Source organism: Colias philodice, chromosome 30, assembly GCF_061535455.1.
Source record: "Colias philodice isolate Cphi_HAF_F1 chromosome 30, ilColPhil1 Martin Lab GWU primary, whole genome shotgun sequence".
Lineage (NCBI taxonomy): Eukaryota > Metazoa > Arthropoda > Insecta > Lepidoptera > Pieridae > Colias > Colias philodice.
This window is the reverse complement of record NC_143115.1, coordinates 4,783,030-4,806,158: the sequence shown is the minus strand read 5'-3', so window position 1 is coordinate 4,806,158 and position 23,129 is coordinate 4,783,030. Positions and strand designations below refer to the sequence as shown.

Here is a 23,129-nt window from a genome sequence, read left to right as displayed (position 1 = left end):
CGCAATAACAGGTAGTCTATGTCCTTTCTCGGGTATCAAAATATCTCCATACCATATCATGCAAATTGGTTCAGTAGTTTAGGCGTGATTGAGTAACAGACAGACAGACAGAGTTACTTTCGCATTTATAATATTAGTATGGATTATTAAAGTGAAACTTTTATTACATCGTCTCAAACTGTTTGGTCTGTGTAGCGCATGTCGCGTGTATCGCGGCTGCCGAGTAGGTATACCTACTCGGCAGCCGACCGTCACGCGACATGCGCTACACAAAGCAGTGTTCGGAACCGTTCGAACAGTTTCACTTTTACCGTGGTTTCATAAAACCACACAACATTTTTTATTATTTTGATTACACGCTAAATCGTCTTATGTTGTGTCGTGTCATATAACATTTTGCCATCTTATTCGTGCCATGTTCTATTATGACACGCTAAATCGTCTTATGTTGTGTCGTGCCATGTTGATCAATAACATGTTGTGTCGTGTCATATAACATCGTGGCATCTTGTTCGTGCCATGTTCTGTTATGACACGCTATTTCGTGTTATGTTGTGTCGTGCCATATTCTGTTATGGCACGTTTACTCGTTTTATGTCGTATCGTGCTATGTACAGCGACATATTGTTTCGTACCATGGTGTACAATAACATTTTGTTTTATGTAATGTTTCTGTCGTGTCGTATAACATCGTGTTATGTCTTATCACAAGCCTGACAAGCGAAATTTCCAACTGGTGGTTGCTCTGTAAGCAATATACAAGAAAAGTTGATCGTGCCATGATGTACAATTAAATGTTGCATCGTGCCATGTTTACAATAAATTTTATGTCGTGTCATGTTGCTTCGTGCCACGCGCAAATAAACATATTTGATTTGATTTGTTATATAACATTACATTTACAATTAATATGAAATTTTGTAAAAAAAATTGTGAAAAATAAATAAATTTTTGAATTTGAATTTGAACTCGATTTTTAATTTGAAATCGTGCCATGTTGCATTATATGTATACCATATTGTTATATCATATTATGTGTCACATTTCACCGTGTTATACGATCTATACATATAATATACATAACACATCTAAAAGTATTTATTGATCTCAATTATTTCCAGGCATCGAACCCGGGACAGTTCGAATCGGACTGTTCAGAGAACTGGTGGCAACGAGGCGTGTCTGAAAACAGTGTGCATTATAACGGTCGGGTTGGTATCAATACGGACAGACCGGATGAGACTTGTGTTATTAATGGTGAGTTTGACGGGTTTAAAACCGGTTTTTAATTTGTTAACCGGTTTATTTAAATGGGAATACCGATGTACGATATTGCAAAACTATAAGTCTCTTCGAGCTTTGTACACCTACGGTAGGACACCTGTATAACCTATAGCACTCAAACAAAAAAAACAATTGAATTTGATATCTTTAGTTTTATGGCATTGAAATGCTGTATAAATATAAATTTATGAAGAATAGAAAATAAATCGATCACGAGTCGGGATTCGAACCCGCATCGATATCATAGAATAAATTCGATTGGTCAGGCATTGGCGTGAAAAGATGCGGGTTCGAATCCCGCCTCGTGATTGAATTTTTTCTACTCTTTAAAAATTTATATAAAACAACCAATTGTTTAATATTTATCTCTAATTTACAGGTAATCTAAAAGTAATGGGCCACATAGTGCACCCATCGGACGCAAGAGCAAAACATGATATACAAGAACTAGACACGGCGCAACAGTTGAAAAACGTACAGAGCATACGTGTTGTCAAGTTAGTATTATTAATTGTATTATTTAACTAGATTTCCGCCTGTGGCTTCAAAGAAAAACCCGCATAGTTCCCGTTCCCGTGGGATTTCCGGGATAAAACCTATCCTATGTGTTAATCCAAGTTACGCTCTATATGATTGCTTAATTACATTTTAATCGGTTCAGTAGTATTTGCCTGAAAGAGTAACAAACACAAACTCAAACATTTATTTATTCAATTAGACTTCTTCCAGAAGCACTTTTGAATCGTCATTACATTCTTTAAATTTACCACCGATTCGGAAAGCAGTATCTATGGAGAAGAACCGGCAAGAAACTCCATAGTTGCTCTTTTAAAGTCATGTCCATATACAATATAATTTTACATTACATGTTACTTACATCTAACTACATAATATTATATATTATCATAATATGCCAAAGAACTGTCCTGTTATTCTTACGCGACAACCCTCCATGGATTTTCATCTTCCATATATTCCTTAATGCTGTAGTAGGCTCTCTGAACTAATACATTTTTTAAATAAGTTTTAAATTTAACACTACTAAACTCTTTAATACTATGAGGAATTCTATTGTAAAAACGTAAACCTTGGCCCATAAATGAATTTTTAACTTTAGCTAACCTATAAAATGGCATTTCAATTTTATTTCTATTCCTTGTGCCATAACAGTGTCTATCTCCTACTTTTGTGTGTAAGTCCGCGTTTTTGTGTACATGTAAAACATTATTAAATATATACTGTGATGGTACAGTGAGGATACCAATATTCTTAAAGAGATCTCTTAGTGAGTCCCGAGCACGTAAATTATATATAGAGCGTATGGCTCTTTTCTGTAATATAAATATAGTTTCTATATCTGTAGCCCTGCCCCACAGTAGAATTCCATAGGACATAATGCTATGAAAGTAACTAAAATAAACCAATCTAGCCGTATCTTCATCGGTGAGATGCCTTATTCTTCGAACTGCATATGCAGCTGAGCTGAGCTTAGCAGCGGTGGTGGCAACATGGGTCCCCCATTGTAGCTTCTCATCTAGTGTCAAACCAAGAAAAACAGTAGACTCGACAGGGTATAATACCTCCCCGTTTAAAATGATATCCCTTTTGACCTTTTTTACATTTGGAAGGATAAACTCTACACAATTTGTTTTTTTTGCATTCAATAATAAATTATTAGCATTAAACCAATTAGATATGCGTAAAAGAGCAGAGTTTACTTCGTCAACATTTGTGTCATATCTATCCACATTAAATATTAATGAGGTATCATCTGCAAACAGTACTATTTCACACATATCCTGCAAATAATAAGGTAGGTCATTAATATACACTAAGAACAAAAACGGTCCTAAGATAGATCCCTGCGGAACACCAATGTTAATCGGCGCACCGCAAGATTTCTCTCCATTAACAACAACGGTCTGTACCCTGTTCTGAAGATATGAAGCTATGAGGTCCTGAGATAAACCTTTGATACCATAAAAATTTAGTTTCCGTAATAGAGTGGAATGTTCTACACAGTCGAAAGCCTTAGAAAGGTCGCAGAATATCCCCAAAGCATTCTTTGAATTTTCCCATGCTTTATATATATGTGACAAAAGAGCTATTCCAGCATCAGTGGTAGAGCGCCCCCTTGTAAAACCAAACTGTTTGGCGTGCAGTAAACCATTTGAAACAAAATGACTACATAATTGGTTTAAAATCAATTTCTCGAAGACTTTGCTCAAAGTTGGTAAAATAGAAATAGGCCTATAGTTATTACAGTCTTCTTGGTCACCGCTTTTGAATAAAGGAATAACTTTACTAAACTTTAATAAATCAGGGAATATACCACAGTCACAACATTGATTAAATATAAACGCTAAATGGTTGGCAATGTTTTCTATAATATTATTTACTAAATTCACAGACATTCCCCAGAGATCACATGTTTTTTTTAAGTTTAATGTTTTAAAAGTTTTAACAATTTCATCTGCAGTCACATGTCGCAATTCAAATAATACATTACACTCCGCAACATGGTCCCTCAAATAGGACTCCGCAAGCACTGATGATGAATTTAATTTTTTAGTAATACTAACAGGGACACTACTAAAGAAATCTTCAAAAGCAAGCGCAACATCAGCACTTTTGTCAATTACCCTGCCAGCATTTACAAGTTTTATGGTACTATTTGTCCGGCTTTTGCCCATTTCACCATTAATAATTGTCCAAACTGTTTTAACTTTGTTATCAGAGTTGCGTATTTTATCTCTGACATATAGACACTTGGCAGTGAAACAAACTTTTTTAAAAGTTTTTGAATAATTTCTAACATAATTATGGAATGACAAGTCTTTGTTATATTGCTTCATGCCATATAACTCATATAGAATGTTCCTGCATCTGTGTATACTAGGTGTTGCCCATTGACTAAATGGTAAATCCTTGGTGATACTTAAAGATTTAACTTTAAATATTTCTTTAAACTCATTATGAACTAAATTAAAAAGATTTGTAAACATTTCACAAGGATTATTATAAAAGGATTGATCATTCAGGTTAGGCAGTTTATTATTAATATTATCTCTAAATTTATCAATGCCTTTTTTAGTTATAGGCCTAACATTAATTCTTTTAAACTTAGGTATGCAATCCCATTCCAAGAATTAACGAAATCGATTCAGTTGTTCTCGAGTTTTGCGCTTATCAATTTGGCGATTCATTTTTATTATGTAAAGAAGATTTATAAGGGGTAAAGTAATCGGGTAGAATTGGAAAATTAAAATAGGGTAAAATAAAAACACATACACAGCAGTCAAGTTTTTTATTTCTTGATAATTAAATATAGAAATTTGAATGAATTTATAATTGAGTTTGTGGCAATAGCTACATATCGTCAGTATGTAGTGGTGCTAATCGTTCTGTATATTTTAAACTTACATTTAAAATGTTTATATATGTATAACCAAATTAAGGAAAACTAAAAATAACGCTGGACCTAAATATGAACCTTGTGGTACCCCTGAAAGAAAAGTTATGCATTGGGGCTTTTAAGCTTCGAATTATTATTAATAGAGAACGGCTACAAGGATAATACACGCCACTATAATATGTAACCAGCAAATACCAGTATAACAAAGTTTTTAAATTAAAAGAGCGTGGTGGACAAAATCAAAAGCCTAGGAAAAATTTGTGTATATTAAATACACAAATTTTTCCTTTCCTATATTAAATACAATTTTTATGAACATTCTTATATTGCCAAGTCACAAGTAGTTCTGTATGATTAATAATTGGATTTCCAAGTGAGGATAAATAATAATTATATTAGTGGCTTATGATATATTTTTTGTAGAAGGTTCTATTTTAAATGGCAGTGTTCAATTAATGGTAATTCAATGATATCAGTATAGTTTCCATAACACACGCGAAAGCTAACGTAAACACAAAGAACAACACGGCACGATCTGATCCCATACTAGATCAGATCGTGCCGTGTGAAAATTGTCTTGAAATATTTATTTATTTACTAGCGGTCCGGCTTCGCCCGTGGTACCTACATGTTTAAACTATCCTATCTCTCAAGTTGGATCGAACTGCACATGGTGTGCGAATTTTATTATAATCGGTTCAGTGGTTTAGGAGTCCATTGAGGACAAACATGAGACACGAGATTTATATATTTATTTATTTATTATCTTTAGATTCAACTACGACCCCTCCTTCGCGGCCCATTCGGGTCTAGTAGGTTGGGACCCCGTACGGGGCGCGGGTGATACCGGTGTGTTAGCACAAGAACTACGCACAGTGTTGCCTGATGCGGTTAAAGAGGCCGGTGACGTCACATTGCCTGATGGTGATACTATACACGGGTTCCTCGTGGTTGATAAGGTGCGTGGCAACACACATACACACACAAACAGATAGACAGACACACAAACACGTGTGAACGGCGTCTTAAGCAGTGCCGTTACACATGCTAAAACAACAAGAGCGGTTGCCATATAATGCATTAAAAATATCGAAAATATGACGTCTAACAATAATAATTGAAAGTGTTCTTCAACAAACTTCCTTTTCACACATTTCGATTTTGAATTTTTGTAGCTTACGTTTTTTATTACCACTTAATAAAGATAATTTGATCACAACACATTTCCGTTTCATAGGAACAAATAAATTAAAATCACCAAAAAATATAACTTACGACGACAACCAACGATTTTTCTTCCAAATTAACAGATTCTTAACTATCATTTAAACCTTTCATTTTAATTACACCAAAATTTTTTCGAAACTACCCTATTAATTTTCAAAAAGTATCCAAAGAAATACATTATAATATGTATACATAAATACATTCCACAATTTTTAAATTTCTCAAAACTTTTTTGTATTTTTTAACACTCTTAACTTATTATTAGGTTCACCTGTATGTTTGTATGTAAACGACCCCTATAGACTCGATTTTGATACACTTTAAGCGGACAGATCTAATGCAAACTTTGTACACTTATCAAGGATCGGTGACAATACAATAATTTCATGAGTTTATCATACTAAACTGTTTTTAAAGTGAAACTTCTTTAGGCGCGTTGAGAGTAGTTTTAGTATCTTTGAATCTTGCTAAAGAAGTTTCACTTCTGACACCTGTGCGCTGCACACACGCTCATTTTAACTATATTTATTATTTTATTCCAGGATCGTATATTCATGGAAAATCTCGGTGCAGTGAAAGAACTTTGCAAAGTGACGGGCAATTTGGAATCCCGGATAGATCATTTGGAGAAGATCAACCGGAGGCTGTGCAAGATCAGCGCGTTGCAGAGAAGAGATAGCTCGAGATCTAGCGGGAGTAATGGTGAGATATTTTGTAAAAAAAATAACAAAAAATCATGATTTTGTGATTTTTTGTTATAAATAGATAGACGGATAGATCACTTGGATAAAATCAATCGGAAGCCCTGGTGGTAGCTGTGAATTAAATTCTTTTAAATTACTAGTATTTAATTAAATGCCTACATACTTACCTACTTCCTAACCGTTTTGCTTACTTTTAAAATATCTAATTTTTATGTATTTATTTACAGACTCCCGATTCTCAGGCATTTCCGCAACTTCAAAATCATTTTACAGCGATGGCAACATTTCCATTGAACAAATACGCGACATCGCCCGCAGTATCCGTCGTCACGAGTGTTGCCATAAACTCAGTCACAACTCCCCGAAATTTACCCGAAAACAGTGCAAAAATTGCCATGTCTCCTCCAAATACGGGAAATATTACAACTACAATAAAAATTGCGTGCGATACCACTCAAATAAATCGGAAAAATGGGAAAAATCGGAGAAATCGGAAAATAATGATATACCCACGTATGTTAGTACGTTCGATTCGAAGTTGCCAGATGACAATTTTAGTACGTTTTCAAAGAAGAAAGATTCGTGTCTATGGTTGAAGGAAGATGACAGTTTTGGATATGGCAACATTTGTTGTAGGAAAGTGAATGATGGCAATGAATTGATTTCGAACAAGTTTCTACAGATTGTTATTACTATACTGATTTTTATTATGGCTGTATGGTGAGTATTATTTCTTAGAATAAGATTTTTTTTCTTTAAATTTACTTTTTGTTATTTTAAAATTTGTTACTGAGGTTAAACAATAGTTGTTACAATTTATTGGTTGAGTTTCTGGTTAATAAATTACTGATAAAAATTTGAAATAAATTGTATAGTTAGTGTAAACTATGCTTCATTAGAAAAAAGTTTTTTTTATCATATTATCACCTCTAATTAGACACATTGTTAGCAACAAATTAGTTATTTAAGTTTAAATATTAAAATGTCTAATATATCAATATTTTCACTACCCTTTTCTTATGAGTGCTTAAGTTTCTTACTTTTCAACCATATTTTCATTATTTAAATATAAAAATAATCCTTTATTTCAGTCTGGTAGTAATGTCAGCGCTATACTTCCGCGAACACCAAGAGCTACTCTCCATGAAGGAAATACGAATGCACGAGAAATTCTCCAACTACCCGCATTATGGGAAATTTAATGTTAACGGTGTGCCGCATAGAGCAACACCGCCAGATCTGAATCAGATACATGTGAGTATAAATAGGATCTTTTTATAAAACCTTAAAAAAATAACAAATATCTGAATAATTTAATGTAAGAAAAGGTTAAGTTAAAATATGGCGTTGGCCCTTGCCTAAAAAAGTGTAATTATTTTTTATATTTGTTACAGAATTCAAAACCGCAACATATAGCAACAAAGAAAGCTACAAAAGGTAATTATATTTATTTTTCAAAAGAAAATTTATATTGTTCTTTTTTAGGCATTATTTTGATTGTATGATTTTTTCAATTAAAACAAATTAATTTTCTAAACTGAAGCTGAATATTTTTTTTTAAATGCAACAAAATTTAGTAAAAAAGTTCGTAGTGGGTACAAATAGAATAAGTCCCTAGGGTACATTGACTTATTTTTGTTACTTTTACAAGTTTTTTTACAGAAAAATGCCAACACTAATTTACTGGTATTTTTTTTAATATTTTTACAGAAAAAACTCCGCACAAAAGTCCAGAATATACTTCTATAGATCCGCCGCCTCCCACTCCGACTACAATACATGCATCAAGGAATTACGTTAAAAATGTGCTGCGTAAGTATTTTTAAATAAAAATTGTAGTAATTTAAAAGTCAAGTAAATTTAGTATTAAAAAATAACCTTTTTTCAAAATTCGCCTTCTTTCTAAAATAAAAAAAAATAACTTTTCACCCTAGACATAGAACAAGGCGCTGCACCTAGACGTGGCAACACAATATTAAATCGAGTTGCTGACGTCATCGGCGGTGGTTGTGCGTACACTGGCAACACTGATAATGAGCTGTTGGCGGATTGCCAGGTAAGAAAAAAAATTGAAGGTTGAATTGAAGGAAAAAAGGAAAAATATCGAATAATAAATGTGGTTACAAAGTTAAAGTTATATATATTGAGTAAAATAGAGCATGTGTATATATATATTGAGTAAAATAGAGCATGTGTGCCGAGCACACGTGTCAGAAGTGAAACTTCTTTGTCAAGATTCAAAAATACCAAAATCGTCGCCTTACTTCATGACGTGACGGTATTGTCATGACGTGACCTTGAAATTTTACTCTCAACGCATCTAAAGAAGTTTCACTTCAAAAGGTATTGGATGATATTGAAAAAGGGGAAAAATGCAACAAATTTCTGGACCAGAAGTAAAATAACTCAAATAAAAATATAAAAAAAATGTTTATTTATTTAAATTTATTTTTCACGCTGCTATAAAGGATTTGAATTGCTTATCACACCGGATAGCAAGCATTCTGGTAAGAATTTATGAAAATAACATACAAAAATTATAAAAAAAAATATGTTTCTAAGAATTCCAAATTGAGAAAAGAAATGATTTATATTTTTATAGTAGTATCGAAGGCTTTTGTTACTTACTCATACGGAGTAGTAAAAAAATGTGAAAAATACATATATGTAACATAATATTAATTTGTCTTTTTATTTCAAATCCCATTTTAATCTACCAAACTACCATTATTGTCCAGAGTTTACCAGCAGTTTAGTATATAAAAAAATACCAAATTTCAAATATACAGGGTGGAAGGTTAAGATGGGGCATGAAGGGCAGGTACCTTAACCGTTGTAGCTACATGAAAACGTTCTTAGGAGACTATCCTTAAATTCTTGAGAAATTTTAATCTGCATTCACAGATTTTTAAAAAAATGTACGGTCAGCAAGGAAATCGGCGACTGGATCCAGTTTCTCATGGGGATTAAAACACTCTAAAAGACCAACTGAGGTATGAGTACTAGAAAAGTCAGAAATCGCGAAAAACTATTTCCACACATTCACTAAGAAAATAAGTGATTCAACAAAAGATGCGCTAATAGAAAACTCATAAAATCATTATCTCTACTAAATTTGCCCCGTTACCATCTGCAAAATGCAACTCTGCGTGCATAGTCCCCAGATTGCAATGCTTGGACTAATCGCCCATGGCGGTAGCATTTGTAGCCGTATTTCTTCCATGTTTTTAAAACTATCCAGTGCGAACAACCAACTTCAACGGCAACTTGTTTTGAAGAAATTTCGGGATATGCTTCCACAATTAGTGCCAAAATTGCTATCACCGTATTCTCATTCAATACGCGTGAACGACGCGGACGTGTCAAGCTTTTCTTAAATGAGCCACTATCTGCTAGATTTTTTACAAGATTCGCAATTACCTTTCGCGTCGGTACATGTCGCATTGGGTATTTATTCCTGTACCATTCCAATGCAACTGTTGGGTTTTTATTATTTAAAAAGTAAGCCTCTAACAGATCTAAACGTTCTAAATTATTTAAGGACATTTTTAGTGAAGACAGAGTGACTTCTGGTAACTTTTGTTTTCTATGTGTTATTGTTTACATAAGCCATAAAAATGTGACGTGTTCGTTCGATTTCATCTCGTGCACGAGCTGCCAGCCACCGCCCGCTCACGCCCCCGCGTCGCTGGCATGTTATGTTGCTGTGCCTTCGTCTTTTTACTTGTTCATGAATGAAAATAGTTTTTCGCGATTTCTGACTTTTCTAGTACTCATACCTCAGTTGGTCTTTTAGAGTGTTTTGATCCCCATGAGAAACTGGATCGATTGGCATCAAAAAAATTTTTTTTGAAAACTGCCGATTTACTTGCTGACCGTACATTTTTTCAAAAATCTGTGAATGCAGATTAAAATTTCTCAAGAACTTCCTAAGAACGTTTTCATGTAGCTACAACGGTTAAGGTACCTGCCCTTCATGCCCCATCTTAACATTCCACCCTGTATACTAATTTTTCACAGTCCTCCTGCGGCCTAGACTCACAGACATACGAAAACCAAGAACCATTAGAACGAATAAAACCAGACAAAGTTCTAAACGATACATATCTAGAACCTATCAAAGAGAAAGTCATCACTCCAGTGATAGCGAAAAACAATTCGGAAATAAAAGACTTGAAATATAAAGAGGAAATTATAGCTGAGTCTAATTTTTTGGACGCGAAAAATATAAGCGAAGTCAGGTTGAAAAGGGAGGTCGGTGTTGAGGGTCTGATGAAGACGAGTTCAGAGGAAATGGTGCTTGGACAGTCCGATGAGAGTGGCACAGGTATTTAAACTATTTTATATTATAATATAGCTATTTAAAATATCTGTATAATATTATTATTTGGATTGGATTATTCTTGTAGTGAGTTGCCGATTTATGAGTTTGAATTTACGTAAAAATAAATGCAACTGTGTCCTAATTAACCGTACCCTAAGCAGCTGTGTCCTACGTATTCTTAATCTATATTTAATTTCCTATTTTGTTGTATCCTAAAAAAACTGAACGCACATACAGACTGTGACAATAATAATATGCAACCTTTTCAACTATTTCGCTAAAGCAACTTTGCTCGAGCCTTGTTTAAATGTTTTAACAGTGTCCTGTTTAGCTTTACCCTAAACAACTGTACCCTATTCTTCCTACGTATAAGTACCCTATTTAACAGTGTCCTATTTAGCTTTACCCTAAATAACTGTACCCTATTCTTCCTACGTATAAGTACCCTATTTAACAGTGTCCTGTTTAGCTTTACCCTAAAACAAATGTACCCTATTCTTCCTACGTATAAGTACCCTATTTAACAGTGTCCTATTTAGCTTTACGCTAAATAACTGTACCCTATTCTTCCTACGTATAAGTACCCTATTTAACAGTGTCCTGTTTAGCTTTACCCTAAAACAAATGTACCCTATTCAAGTGTGTCCTACCTGCTTGTACCCTATTTTACAGTGTTTAGCTTAACCCTTGATATCTGTACCCTAAGCAACTGTATTCTATTCAGCCGTATCCTAAAAAACTATAGCATATTCCTACGTGACTGTACCTTATTTTACAGTGTTTAGCTTTCTAAACAACTGTAACCTATTTTACAGTGCTTTGCTCTAAACATCTGTACCCTATTCCTAGTGTGTCCTACGTGCTTGTACCCTATTTTAAACATCTGTACTCTATTACAGATTGCGACACAATATCAATAAGCGTGTCAAACCCGTCCATACAAAACACAACACTTTTGACCGAGACAATTTGTGGCGCTGCTAACGTGAGCCTCACTGTGCCGCTGTCGCATTGTTTGCAGCATAAACACTTGGATATTATGTTTCGGTAAGTAGATGGACATACACACACATAATTCACAAACACACACACACACACACAAATATACTATTTATATATTTTATATGATTAAGGGCCGATTTTTCAGTCGTTGGTTAAATATCCGACCAATAAATTATTACACGAACATTTTAAAATGTCACCTGTATACTGTCAAATACGGATAAATATAATATATTTTTGAAATGGTAGTTTAATACGTTATTCGATGAATAAGTTTTAACCAAGGATTGAAAAATCAGCCCCAATGCAAACTTGTGAAAAAAGTTAAAATTATTTCTCACGAATTAATCAATTTCAGATTTATTATTTTTGTATGTGTCTATAAGTCTTGGATATAATATTTTGGAGAACAAATTCAAATTCAAATTAATTTATTTGTCAAAAAACATGGTATACATAGATGTTAACAATTGAGTTCCAGCATGTTCAGCCGTTATGTCAGCCGTTATGTTCAGCATGCAAATTATGTCACTTAATTATAAATCAAAATTTCATTTATTATTTTCATTATCATTACATTTCACATTCTACAATCATTATTAACAAAGTCAATCAATCAAAGTCAAAATTTATATTTGAAGTATTCTGCCATTGTGTAAAAGGAACTCTCTGCGATTTTAATTTATTAAGTGGCAGTGATCTTAACTCTTTAGGAAGATGGTTAAAAATTTTGATAGCCATTGCATAGCTATTCCTGTTAAGGAGCGCAGTTCTACACAAAGGCATACGCAAAAAAACAAATGGGATATAAACAATTATGGTGTAACCATTTAATTATATGGACATTTAAAATAATTGATATTATTGAATCTGATGTAATGAAGAATGTTACTAGGTATGCCAAATCCCTTGAAATTGTGTCTCAGTAAAGCCTGTATGTATACAAATACACTAGTTTTTGTCGTAGTCAAAAATATCAAGTAGTTTTGATTTTATACGCATTCAAAGTTTCGAAAAATATCGAGTCCCGCTAATAGTCACGTGACCGCTTGTGACGTCACGTCACAACGCGCCGCGCGGCCGCGCGTATCAAGTCGGCAGCGCTGTAGTAGGTGTTATAGCTTGCGCAGTATTTTGATGGGTTTTCGTCCGCGAATTTCGTTAATAGTCCAATAATAGTAATTATTATTCGTTTAATAAAATAACAGTCATGCCAAAGTTTCATCTTTATTTAATAGTTTCTCAAAATATTCTATACGATTGCGTTTTTGCACTGCTGATCTCTGAGGTTTATCTTCATTTTCCTCTTGACATTTGAATTTGTGTGGAACTATACCCTGTTTTTGTTTAATTCTTCCCCCGACCAACTTATATTTTAGTATAGTTCTCCATATCATTCTCAACTTAAAACAAGAAAAAATCTTACTAGCCATCAACCTATACTTAGCCCATACGAGCAGAGCAGAAGCACAGTCTAGTATAGATTAAAACTTGTATAGAAAACAAAGGAAAACGCAAAACAGCTGCAATGTTCTCAAAATATTATAATATGTAGTACATACTATGTAAGAACACGGAAAATTCTGACACCAAAGGTTTTGACCTCTGACCATTTTTTGTTTACGTCCTTTGCAACTATAAAAAACAACTTATCCGGCGAATTGGTAGTTGTATTTTTACATTTAGGAACAACACATGATTTTCTGGTACATAATATTTGGATTGGACATTTTTAAAAGTATCATCACTACATAGTATAAAACAAAGTCGCTTTCTCTGTCCCTATGTCCCTTTGTACGCTTAAATCTTTGAAACTACGCAACGGATTTTGATGCGGTTTTTTTTAATAGATAGAGTGATTCAAGAGGAAGGTTTATATGTATAATAACATCCATTAAATAGTGGAGAAGTACTGTTATTTTTGAGGTTTCTAATGTGATGTCGTAAATAATTACACTTTTTCCAGGCAGGCTGGAAAGGCCCTACGAGTTTTATCAAAATAATGTACTAAGTATTGTACACATTGAAAAGGCCTACAGAAAAGTCCGCGATGGTATATGTCTATCTCTTATGGATAACCCACAATAACTTTTTTTTGTCATTTACTTTTTACGACAAATAATGGCTAATTTTCGAAGCGATTTTAACCAATACAGCATTAATCCTTGACCAATTAAATACCTTGAATACATTGTTCATTTAATATAGATCTATATGGCCCTTTACACCGTATGATTTAAGTGAATATTTTCGAAGATATTACAGATTTAAAAATTGCGGGACGTAGCGTTTGCGGCGGTACCGGCCGGCCGCCCGGCTATATATTTTATACCCGTGCGAAGCCGGAGCGGGCCGCTATGTTTTTACTTTTTATATACAATGTTCACAGTTTTTCTGTAGTGTATTTAGTATCAACATTGCACCCGTGCGAAGCCGGGGCGGGTCGCTAGTTTAATTATAATTTCGACGGCACGGGCGCGCGATCGCTAGCGGACTGACACCTTGGCCACGGACACCGGCGGCGCGACCGACGGCGCGACGGGCGGCGCGGCAATTCGCGCGGCGCGGTAAGCACGCCACGGGCAGTTGCGTTCGCCGCCGCGACCAGTGTAGACGAGGAGACGAGATGGCTTTATCAAAGTTAGCTCGACGTTGTTTGGAGAGTAGCAGCTTTTTTGCTCAAGATTTAATGTTTGGAAGATATAGTGGAGTACACGAATTAAATAGAAATCGTGTTACAGACGGAGAATTCCACCAAAAATATGAAAAATATAGGCATGATGGAAAATTATGTTGCGGGTGGCTAGACTTCCAAATAGCTGGTCTAGCTAGAATTTCTGCAATAAAAGCTTCCGTCTCCATTTTCGCGAAAAAAAAAACAAACTATTTTAAATTAAGTTCGCTCCGGGAGTAGTCGCCGCGTCTGCCGCTCGACTCCGTGGCCTGCGCCGTAATAACTCATACATTTGTTTCGATCGCTAGTCGTGCCGCGCGATTCGCTCGGGGAAATTCGCCGGTCGTCTCGCTGGTCGCCGCTGCGCGTGGCATGCCCAGTACATTTCCATACATTTGATTCATTCGCAAGACGCGCCGCCAGTCGCGCCGCGCGAATTTTCGCTATAGCGAATTGTCCGTGGCCAGCACGTGAGTGAGCCAGATTGAGCGTGTTGTGGTGTGACGTCACACCATCACCGGGCGTTTACAACTTGTTTTACTTCTAAATCGGAAACTATTTGACGTATCGAAGTAATTTTTTCACTAGTATTTTTTATTTTTGACAGAGAATATGGAGTGCTAATAATCAAAATTAGTGAACATTCTCCATTATTTGATTTTCAGATACAAATACAATCTATCTAAAATATCGTTTCCTTCTGGGATGTAGATTTATATCTAGACATATTTAAGTTATGTGTATGGATATTTATCCATACACATAACAGTTTGTGCACTCTATTATAGAATATTTAAGTACATATCTATACTTTAAAGTTTAAACTAATATTATAAAGAGGAAAGGTTTGTAATTATGTATGTATTTATGTATGTTACGCTTTCCCACTTAAACCTCTCAACCGATTTTGATGAAATTTGGCACAGACAATCTTTCACAGAACAGTAAAGTAGATAGAAGTGTGATGTGAGCGTGGCCCACGTGTCACTGGTAAGGTAAGATACCATAACTTGCTCTCAGTTATGCGCAGAAAAATATTCGAGTCGGTTGTCAGCTGTCAAACCTTTTTTCCATATTTATTCATTAATTAGGACGTGTTGTTCGGTATTAGAGTTCAAAAATGATAGCAGACGAAATAATATCAGCAATGGAGGCATTTCATACCATCGGTAAGTCTTATTTTTATTTATTTTTATTATATTTTATGTTATAACTTCGCTTGTCGTAATTTGTCAAAATTATATACAAATATCTAGTCAAAATGAACCTTAATTCGTAAGAAATTAGTACTATTATAGATTGAACAGCAAACAAGACTTTCTGGAATATTATTGCAATAAACAAACGAATGTCGCTTTAGTGATGCTTGTGGCGCATATCGACAGTATCGATATTTTAGAAAAGACAAACATTATAAATATTAAATTTTATTTTATTTTTCCTTAGCTTTCATTTGTCCAATTTATTTATAGATTTCCCAAAGAGGCTTATTTAAAAGAGAAATGGATAAATGCAACGTGACGAGTTAACTGGATGCCGAACAGCACTAAGCAGTCTAACAAAGGCCACCGATACAGCAAACCTACGGCAGTTCCAAGATTAAAATAATGCATATTTTCTGTTTGTATTTTGTAAATATAGATTAATACTATTCTATTCCGTTTTTTACTTAATAATAATAATATAAAAAGACGTACTTAGTAGTAATAAACATACTCCAAAATGTCACACATTATACTACACTCATATAAAAGAAAGAAAAAAAATACACAAAAAAAAAATAAAAAAAGTGTGTGCGTGTAACCTTTACGCGCGATTGAAGTAAAACGCACATGTCAATATAACCTTGTTATTGAATATTATACTTAATAAAATGTCGCAATTGTCAGAAAATTTATTTTTAATTTACTTATTTTAAAAGTAATAAATAAACAAGTATATTTAGAGATTTTCAAAAAATTTTGCAATTTAAAATAATGTTTTTAAAACTGTTGAATTTTTCATTCACTTTGCTATTCACAATTGATCCGTTTGAAAATTTGAAAATAAATAATCCTAATTGATTATGATATTTGCCACTACAGACCGTTCACAGTTATTTTACCTCTGACAGATGACGTTTTATCATTTCTATGTTAGTTCTCAAGTTGTTTTTTTTATATATTAACTAGTATTATACTTCTTCCACTACTCTGAATCCTTTTCGGCATGATTGCAGAGGAGATAATCACACACAATATAAAAAAAACCAACAGAGAAATGATAAAACGTCATCTGTCAGAGGTAAAATAACTGTGAACGGTCTGTAGCTGGCGTATAAGTCAAGAAGCGTGTAGTATATGACATATACTTACAACCAAGAAGCTTATATCTTATACACTGGAGATTTCGGTATGAACATTTGACGTGTAACAAGAAAATTGTTGTGTTCTATCACTTTCACACCTAACTTGGTATTGCCACTGTTAATACGAAGTTTTCCCAAGGCTACTATGTATGCTGTAATATTCTGTGCAAAAGGTTAGTTTTTGTACATGAGTTTATTGATAAATTGCCAACAACGTCATTCAGAAGCATTGTTGGATGAGACAATTATTATTTATGCTAAATAAAATAAGTATCTGAACCAATTATTAAAAAGCGATACTCCCCGTTTATGGGTAGTTACCATAATAAAATTGTAGCAACTCTCACTTTGACAATATGGCATAAGTGTCAAAAAAATTGCGTCGCTTCGAATATTTAAGTTAATATTGTTGCGTATTTAATAAATATTTTCCGAATATAAATAATGTTTCGCATTGTGAAAAATTGCAGAAGTTTTTGGACACCAAATTCTGGCATAAAATTTCACAGGCAAGTGTATATTTACGCTATTTACAATATTCCTCAATACTCATGCATTTACCTGTTTAGAATCATTTTCATGGCAAAAATCGTCAATTTTATCATCATTTTAGTAATCAATTATGCTTAATATCTTCTATCTATCTTCTTTTCCTAATAATTTCATCATTTTTCAATAAACTAATTTAACAAGTAAGGTAACCATGATGACGAGTTTTTACGGATAGCGAAGAGAAAATATTGTAATAGTTAACAAAATTATGATGAACATTTAGAACACCATTTCAAAGATTTCCTTTTTTTTATTTATTATATTATATATTTATTTATTTATTTATACTAGTAATGAAACAACGCACGACATCGATATTGCACTCACATGTGGTTTTATGTTTGTTCTTCTTTAACATAGAAATTAATAGTTCTTTTAACTTACCAAATTTTTTTGTTTTACTGATTTCAGCTTTCCAAAAATGAAATAAAAAGAAATAAATGGCTGTCCATAGTGCCTATCAAGGGTAAAATTTATCAACATGCCAGAATATGCAGTTTGCATTTTAAGCCTGAGGATTACGGTCCAGAAAAAAAATACCTTTTGAAAAGTGCTATACCTTTTTATTTACCACATTCTTGTTACTGCGTCTCAACTGTGGATAAAGTAATTTTAATTATATTATAATTAACCACCATGAAACCATTAGTAACCGTAAGTACAGCTCCTGAAAGACATACGAATTTCTGAGAACTGTAATATCGTTACTACACATCAACACTAGCGATGCAACTCTTCCTTTGGAATATTGAAAAGTTTTGGACTGAAGCTTGAGTAACCAAAACGATGTTTTAATGTATGTAGCACTCATTTTAATTAAAAAATCGTAGTATGAGATCAAAAGTTATCAAGCGTTATTTAAAACTATCATTCTCTACCAATTAAAATGGTATGTACCTATAAAGATGATAATTATTCATGTAAGTTGACCAGTAATATTGTAATATAAATACTGTTAAAAATATATGTCGTTATTATTTATAGACCATGATTTTAGTTTTATTATTTCGAAAAATCCTGAATATACAAACCAGTGTGGTCTCCCACAGAAAGAGACAAAAAACAACACTGACGTCATTCAAGGTTATATTTTCTTGTGACAAGTTAATGGTCATAGTGCAATCTCCAGTGTATTAGATATAAGCTTCTTGCTTACAACCAATCAGAATTATTATTTTTAAATGGCGGAAACTACACAGCGTTACTTCCGTCAGAAAAAAAATCTGAGTTACTCCCTAGTCGCGCCTAAAGAAGTTTTACTTCAAAATATTTATTTGTGAATTATCGATAACAAGGCTGACATCCCTCAGGGCATAGCATCAGATAAATATCAAGTTAATGTCATTAATGTTGAGTGACACAAATTTCAACCTTATCTCTATGTATTGCGTTTCAAATTTATATCTATCGAAAACTAACGCCCTCTGTTGTGGAGTAGCTGAATGTTTTCGAATTTGGAATTTCTGTGCAATGAGAAACAAAACAGCTAATATACCTAGGGATGTTATACTAAAATAAACCGTAACATGGTGCGTTAGGGTACAAATTGAAATGCTGAATTTATAATATACTTTAGTCAGTTTTTACTCAAATTAAGCTGTCCAATCAAAGGCATAGTTTACTTGTAGTGTACTGTATAACTATCGGTTTAAATGTGTGGGTTTGGCGACACTGGTTTCATACTAATTATGACATTATAGCACTTTTATGTTTTTACTGTACTGTGCAATCTTTAGACCCTGAGAAAGAACATAGGCTACCTTTTATTGCGAAATATGTACTATGGGCGATGCCGGGGCGGACCGCTAGTGTATAATAAAATAATTATATGTACAAAAAATACGACTGCGTCATCCTTCCGCGTTCGGTACCGCAAACTAAGCGTGTTTGCAGTACGCGGCCCGCATCGCTCAACCCCCCTCCGTTTCTCTACGCAAGTACATTCGTCGCACTACTGTATAGATATTTCAATACTGTGCCATAACCATGGAGTAAGGCGACGATTTTGGTATCTTGCCAAAGAAGTTTCACTTGTTTCACTCATGTTATATTATTCCTTCACAACACAGCACGCGGCTAGCGCTCCGTCTGTGCGGGCTCCGCTGCACAGCTCCCGCCAAGCTGTGCCAGCTCCACCGCTCGCTGGCCGCGCCCGTACACGCGACACACGGCTGGCTGGCCCGCCTGGCGCTGGACTGTGGGGACAGTGACGTGCGGCTGCGAGCTGGGAACGCGCTGCTAGAGGTTGGTATACTTGTGTCTATAGGGACTGTAGCTATACGAGGTGCCAAGCTGTGCCAAGCTGTGCCAAGCTGTGCCAGCTCCACAGCTCGCTAGCCGCGCCGCTCGAGGTTGGTGCACTAGGATACTTATTTCCGCGTGGCTCCGCTCCTGCTGGTCTTAGGCCCTATTCAGTGCGACGGACTAGGTTTTACGTCCATCATGGATGAATTTGTCGTTCAATGCGATGCGGATCGTAATCGAAAGTGGTACAATGTTAAGCGCGTCACACACGGTGAAGATACTATAATATTTTATCTTAAGATACTGTAATATTTTATATTACAGTATCCTATACCTATACCGATACCGATATAATATTTTATATTACAGTATCTTAAGGTATCCGGTATCAGCGTTCTGACCATCATTTTTCTTTTTGTCATTACGTACTAAGACTAGGGTTGCCAACCGTACTATAATATATAGTATTGTACTATATTTCGGGTCTGCGTACTATATACTGTTGAAAACATATATAGTACGCAAAAATACTATATTTTCAACACCGACAAATGTTATAAACAAATCCTTCATTAAAAAAAATAAGAAAGCGCCTATTATAGTCTGTCCACTATAAGAATTGCTTTTTGACAGCTCGACGGGTGATACCAGAAGTGATGTTCAAAAGATTATCGATTGTGATACCATTTCAATTATAAATTCAAAATATTATCATAAATCGAATCAGGTACGTAAATAATAGTTACAACGTTAACGTAATAATAACATATGTAATAATAAGACCACATATCTATGCATGTTATGTTAAAACTAAAATAAACTAATATTTTATTATTTATTGGTTTCTAATTTCTATCTTACAATTTGGTTGCCTTTACGTTTAAATTACATAACATAATAGAAGAATTTTTCTATATCGGATATATTTTAAAGAGTATTAATTATATCGATTATTATAATCTATCGACCCATCATTGAATAATTCTGTGTAGACATCACTAAGTGGGCGGTGCCTGTCCATGAAATAATATAATTATTTGTATGACATTTTAACATAAACAATACAATCCTTCATAGGCGTGAAGCTGTCAAAAAGCAAATAATATAATGGACAGAGTATAATTGTTAAGATGGCTAACGCCTTTAGTACACCTACGCATTCGTATGCGGCAGCGAAACAACGAAAAATCTGTAAGTATAGTGTGGCAGATTTTCGCATATGATATGTCTCACTCTAGCACATAGATAGATGAAATAGTTGCGTCCTTGTCACTATTGTTTCGCACGGACCTGCGAAATGGCCGTTACACAGACGCATACGTTTCGCTAGTGATGTTTCGCATCGCAATGCGTCAGCTCGCGATCTGTCGGTGAGGACAGATTTTCGCACCATGGATGCCGAAAATACTGAATTATTTTTGCATTCTATTTGAGATTATCCCGTATTATACGCAATTGGACACGCAGATTATAAAAATACGTACAAAAATTACGTCTGCACCTGCAGTCGTCGAAAATTACAACGGCATATCATTGCGAAAAAGTTGCGAAAACATTGCTGTGTACTAACGTTCTGCAGATATTTCGCTACGCAGTAGTTCCGCAGAGACTCGCTGCCGCATACGAATGCATAGGTGTACTAATGGCGTAAGAGCGTATACGCACTATGCGGGTAGCCGCATTGCGGGTAGCCGTCCGGCTGACCGCAAGCACAATTATGTACGTAATATTCATTTCTATGCGCACTGCGATGCGGCTACCGCAGACCGCACAGTGCGCATAGAAATGAATATTCCGTACATAATTGTGCTTGCGGTCAGCCGGACGGCTACCCGCATAGTGCGTATACGCTCTAAGTCATATAACCTATTGCGTATATACCAGTGGCGAGAAGAAAGAAACAGAAGTAGTGTATCATTAATAAAAAATGAGCTTTTGATTTATATTAATTTAAAAATTGAATGTGACAAAGCTTGACACCTTTATTTTAAACAAAAAGCTGTTACACAGTGCAAGAAGTGCAAAAAAATATAGTTTTTATGAAAATAAATATATATTTGTGTATTTTTTTTGTTTTTCCCATAAAATACTATATTTTTTTAAATGTACTATATTTTTTACACCTTATTTTGGAAAATACTATATTTTGATGATGAAGTGTTGGCAACCCTAACTAAGACCCCTGTAGAACCGCCATCCTGTTACAAATGACCCGAAATTTTGTGACGCACTTTAAACTTTGTATTTGGTGATTGCGGTCTATAGCGCTCCGCGTGACTGTCCGCCGAGCACTGAACAAATACATTAGAATTTAGAACCAAGAACCGTCCGTCGCGCACGTCTGCGTAGGTCTTCTGCATCTCACTGAATAAAACCATAGCGTGATGATATATAGCCTTCCTCGATAAATGGGCTATCCAACACCGAAATAATTTTACAAATCGGACCAGCAGTTCCTGAGATTAGCGCGTTCAAACAAACAAACTCTTCAGCATTATAATATTACTGATTTATTTTTTTATTTTATTTCAGCAGTTTTAATATTAAAAACTAAACTATAATACATTTGTTTCCAGGATTTGTGCTACATGAAGCCGGACAAGATTGACTTCATCGAATTCAACATTCACATTTACAGAGATTGCCATAACTAAATATATATAAGTGCAATAAAATCACCGTGTCCGTCCTGAACATAATATTGTTATTTTTTTTAATTATCTATATAAGTATTTATTTAAAATTATATGTGTCGCAGGAAAATTGTAGAATTTCGTCGTTTACAAACGGCGTCCGTCACTTTACAAACGGTCGGCATTTTGTAATATGCCGAAAATTCGTTATCAGAAATTTTTGGTTTGGATAAGGGGGTGGGTTAGGTTAGGTTCTTGTTTTTAAAACTACACAGAAATAGGTAGTTTTAAAAACTTTGTAAACGGCGAAATATTACAATTTGCATGTTTATCAGCCATCTGGTTTCCATAACACAAGCGAAAGCTTAGTATGGGATCAGATCGTGCCGTGAAAAATTTTCCTAAAATATTTATTTATTTATTTGGATATGCGTGTTTGAATTTTTTTTTTGCAATGCATTTTCATACTAAATCCAAAGAACGGTATTTTTTACATATACTTACACACACACATAATATCAAAGCATACCTAATTAATTTCGTAATATTAATGTATTTATTTATTGAATGAAATAGAATACAAAAAGTGCAATTAAATTAAATGAATGGCATCATAATATTATATGCACATTGGTTCGTTTGTTGTTATATTTTTATTATTCTCTATTGGTCTTGCCACAAAACAATTTAAACACAGTCTAACTTTAAACCAGGGATCTGTCA

The 23,129-nt window shown here is 34.4% G+C and overlaps 1 protein-coding gene across 3 annotated transcripts in view; it reads left to right on the top strand.

Moving 5' to 3' along the window:
• Positions 1-22,850, top strand: part of LOC149475524 (uncharacterized) — a 62,943-nt gene extending 40,093 nt beyond the window's left edge. For all 3 annotated transcript variants that reach the window (XM_089713338.1, XM_089713337.1, XM_089713339.1), the window contains exons 8-20: positions 1,122-1,257; positions 1,664-1,781; positions 5,472-5,658; positions 6,469-6,628; positions 6,858-7,350; positions 7,722-7,884; positions 8,025-8,067; positions 8,341-8,442; positions 8,565-8,686; positions 10,651-10,957; positions 11,854-12,001; positions 19,599-19,773; positions 22,350-22,850. In XM_089713338.1, the coding sequence (XP_089569464.1) occupies positions 1,122-1,257; positions 1,664-1,781; positions 5,472-5,658; positions 6,469-6,628; positions 6,858-7,350; positions 7,722-7,884; positions 8,025-8,067; positions 8,341-8,442; positions 8,565-8,686; positions 10,651-10,957; positions 11,854-12,001; positions 19,599-19,773; positions 22,350-22,427 (2,232 nt within the window). In that variant the 3' untranslated portion in view covers positions 22,428-22,850. The remainder of the gene's footprint in view (positions 1-1,121; positions 1,258-1,663; positions 1,782-5,471; positions 5,659-6,468; positions 6,629-6,857; positions 7,351-7,721; positions 7,885-8,024; positions 8,068-8,340; positions 8,443-8,564; positions 8,687-10,650; positions 10,958-11,853; positions 12,002-19,598; positions 19,774-22,349) is intronic.
• Positions 22,851-23,129: the final 279 nt, after the last annotated feature.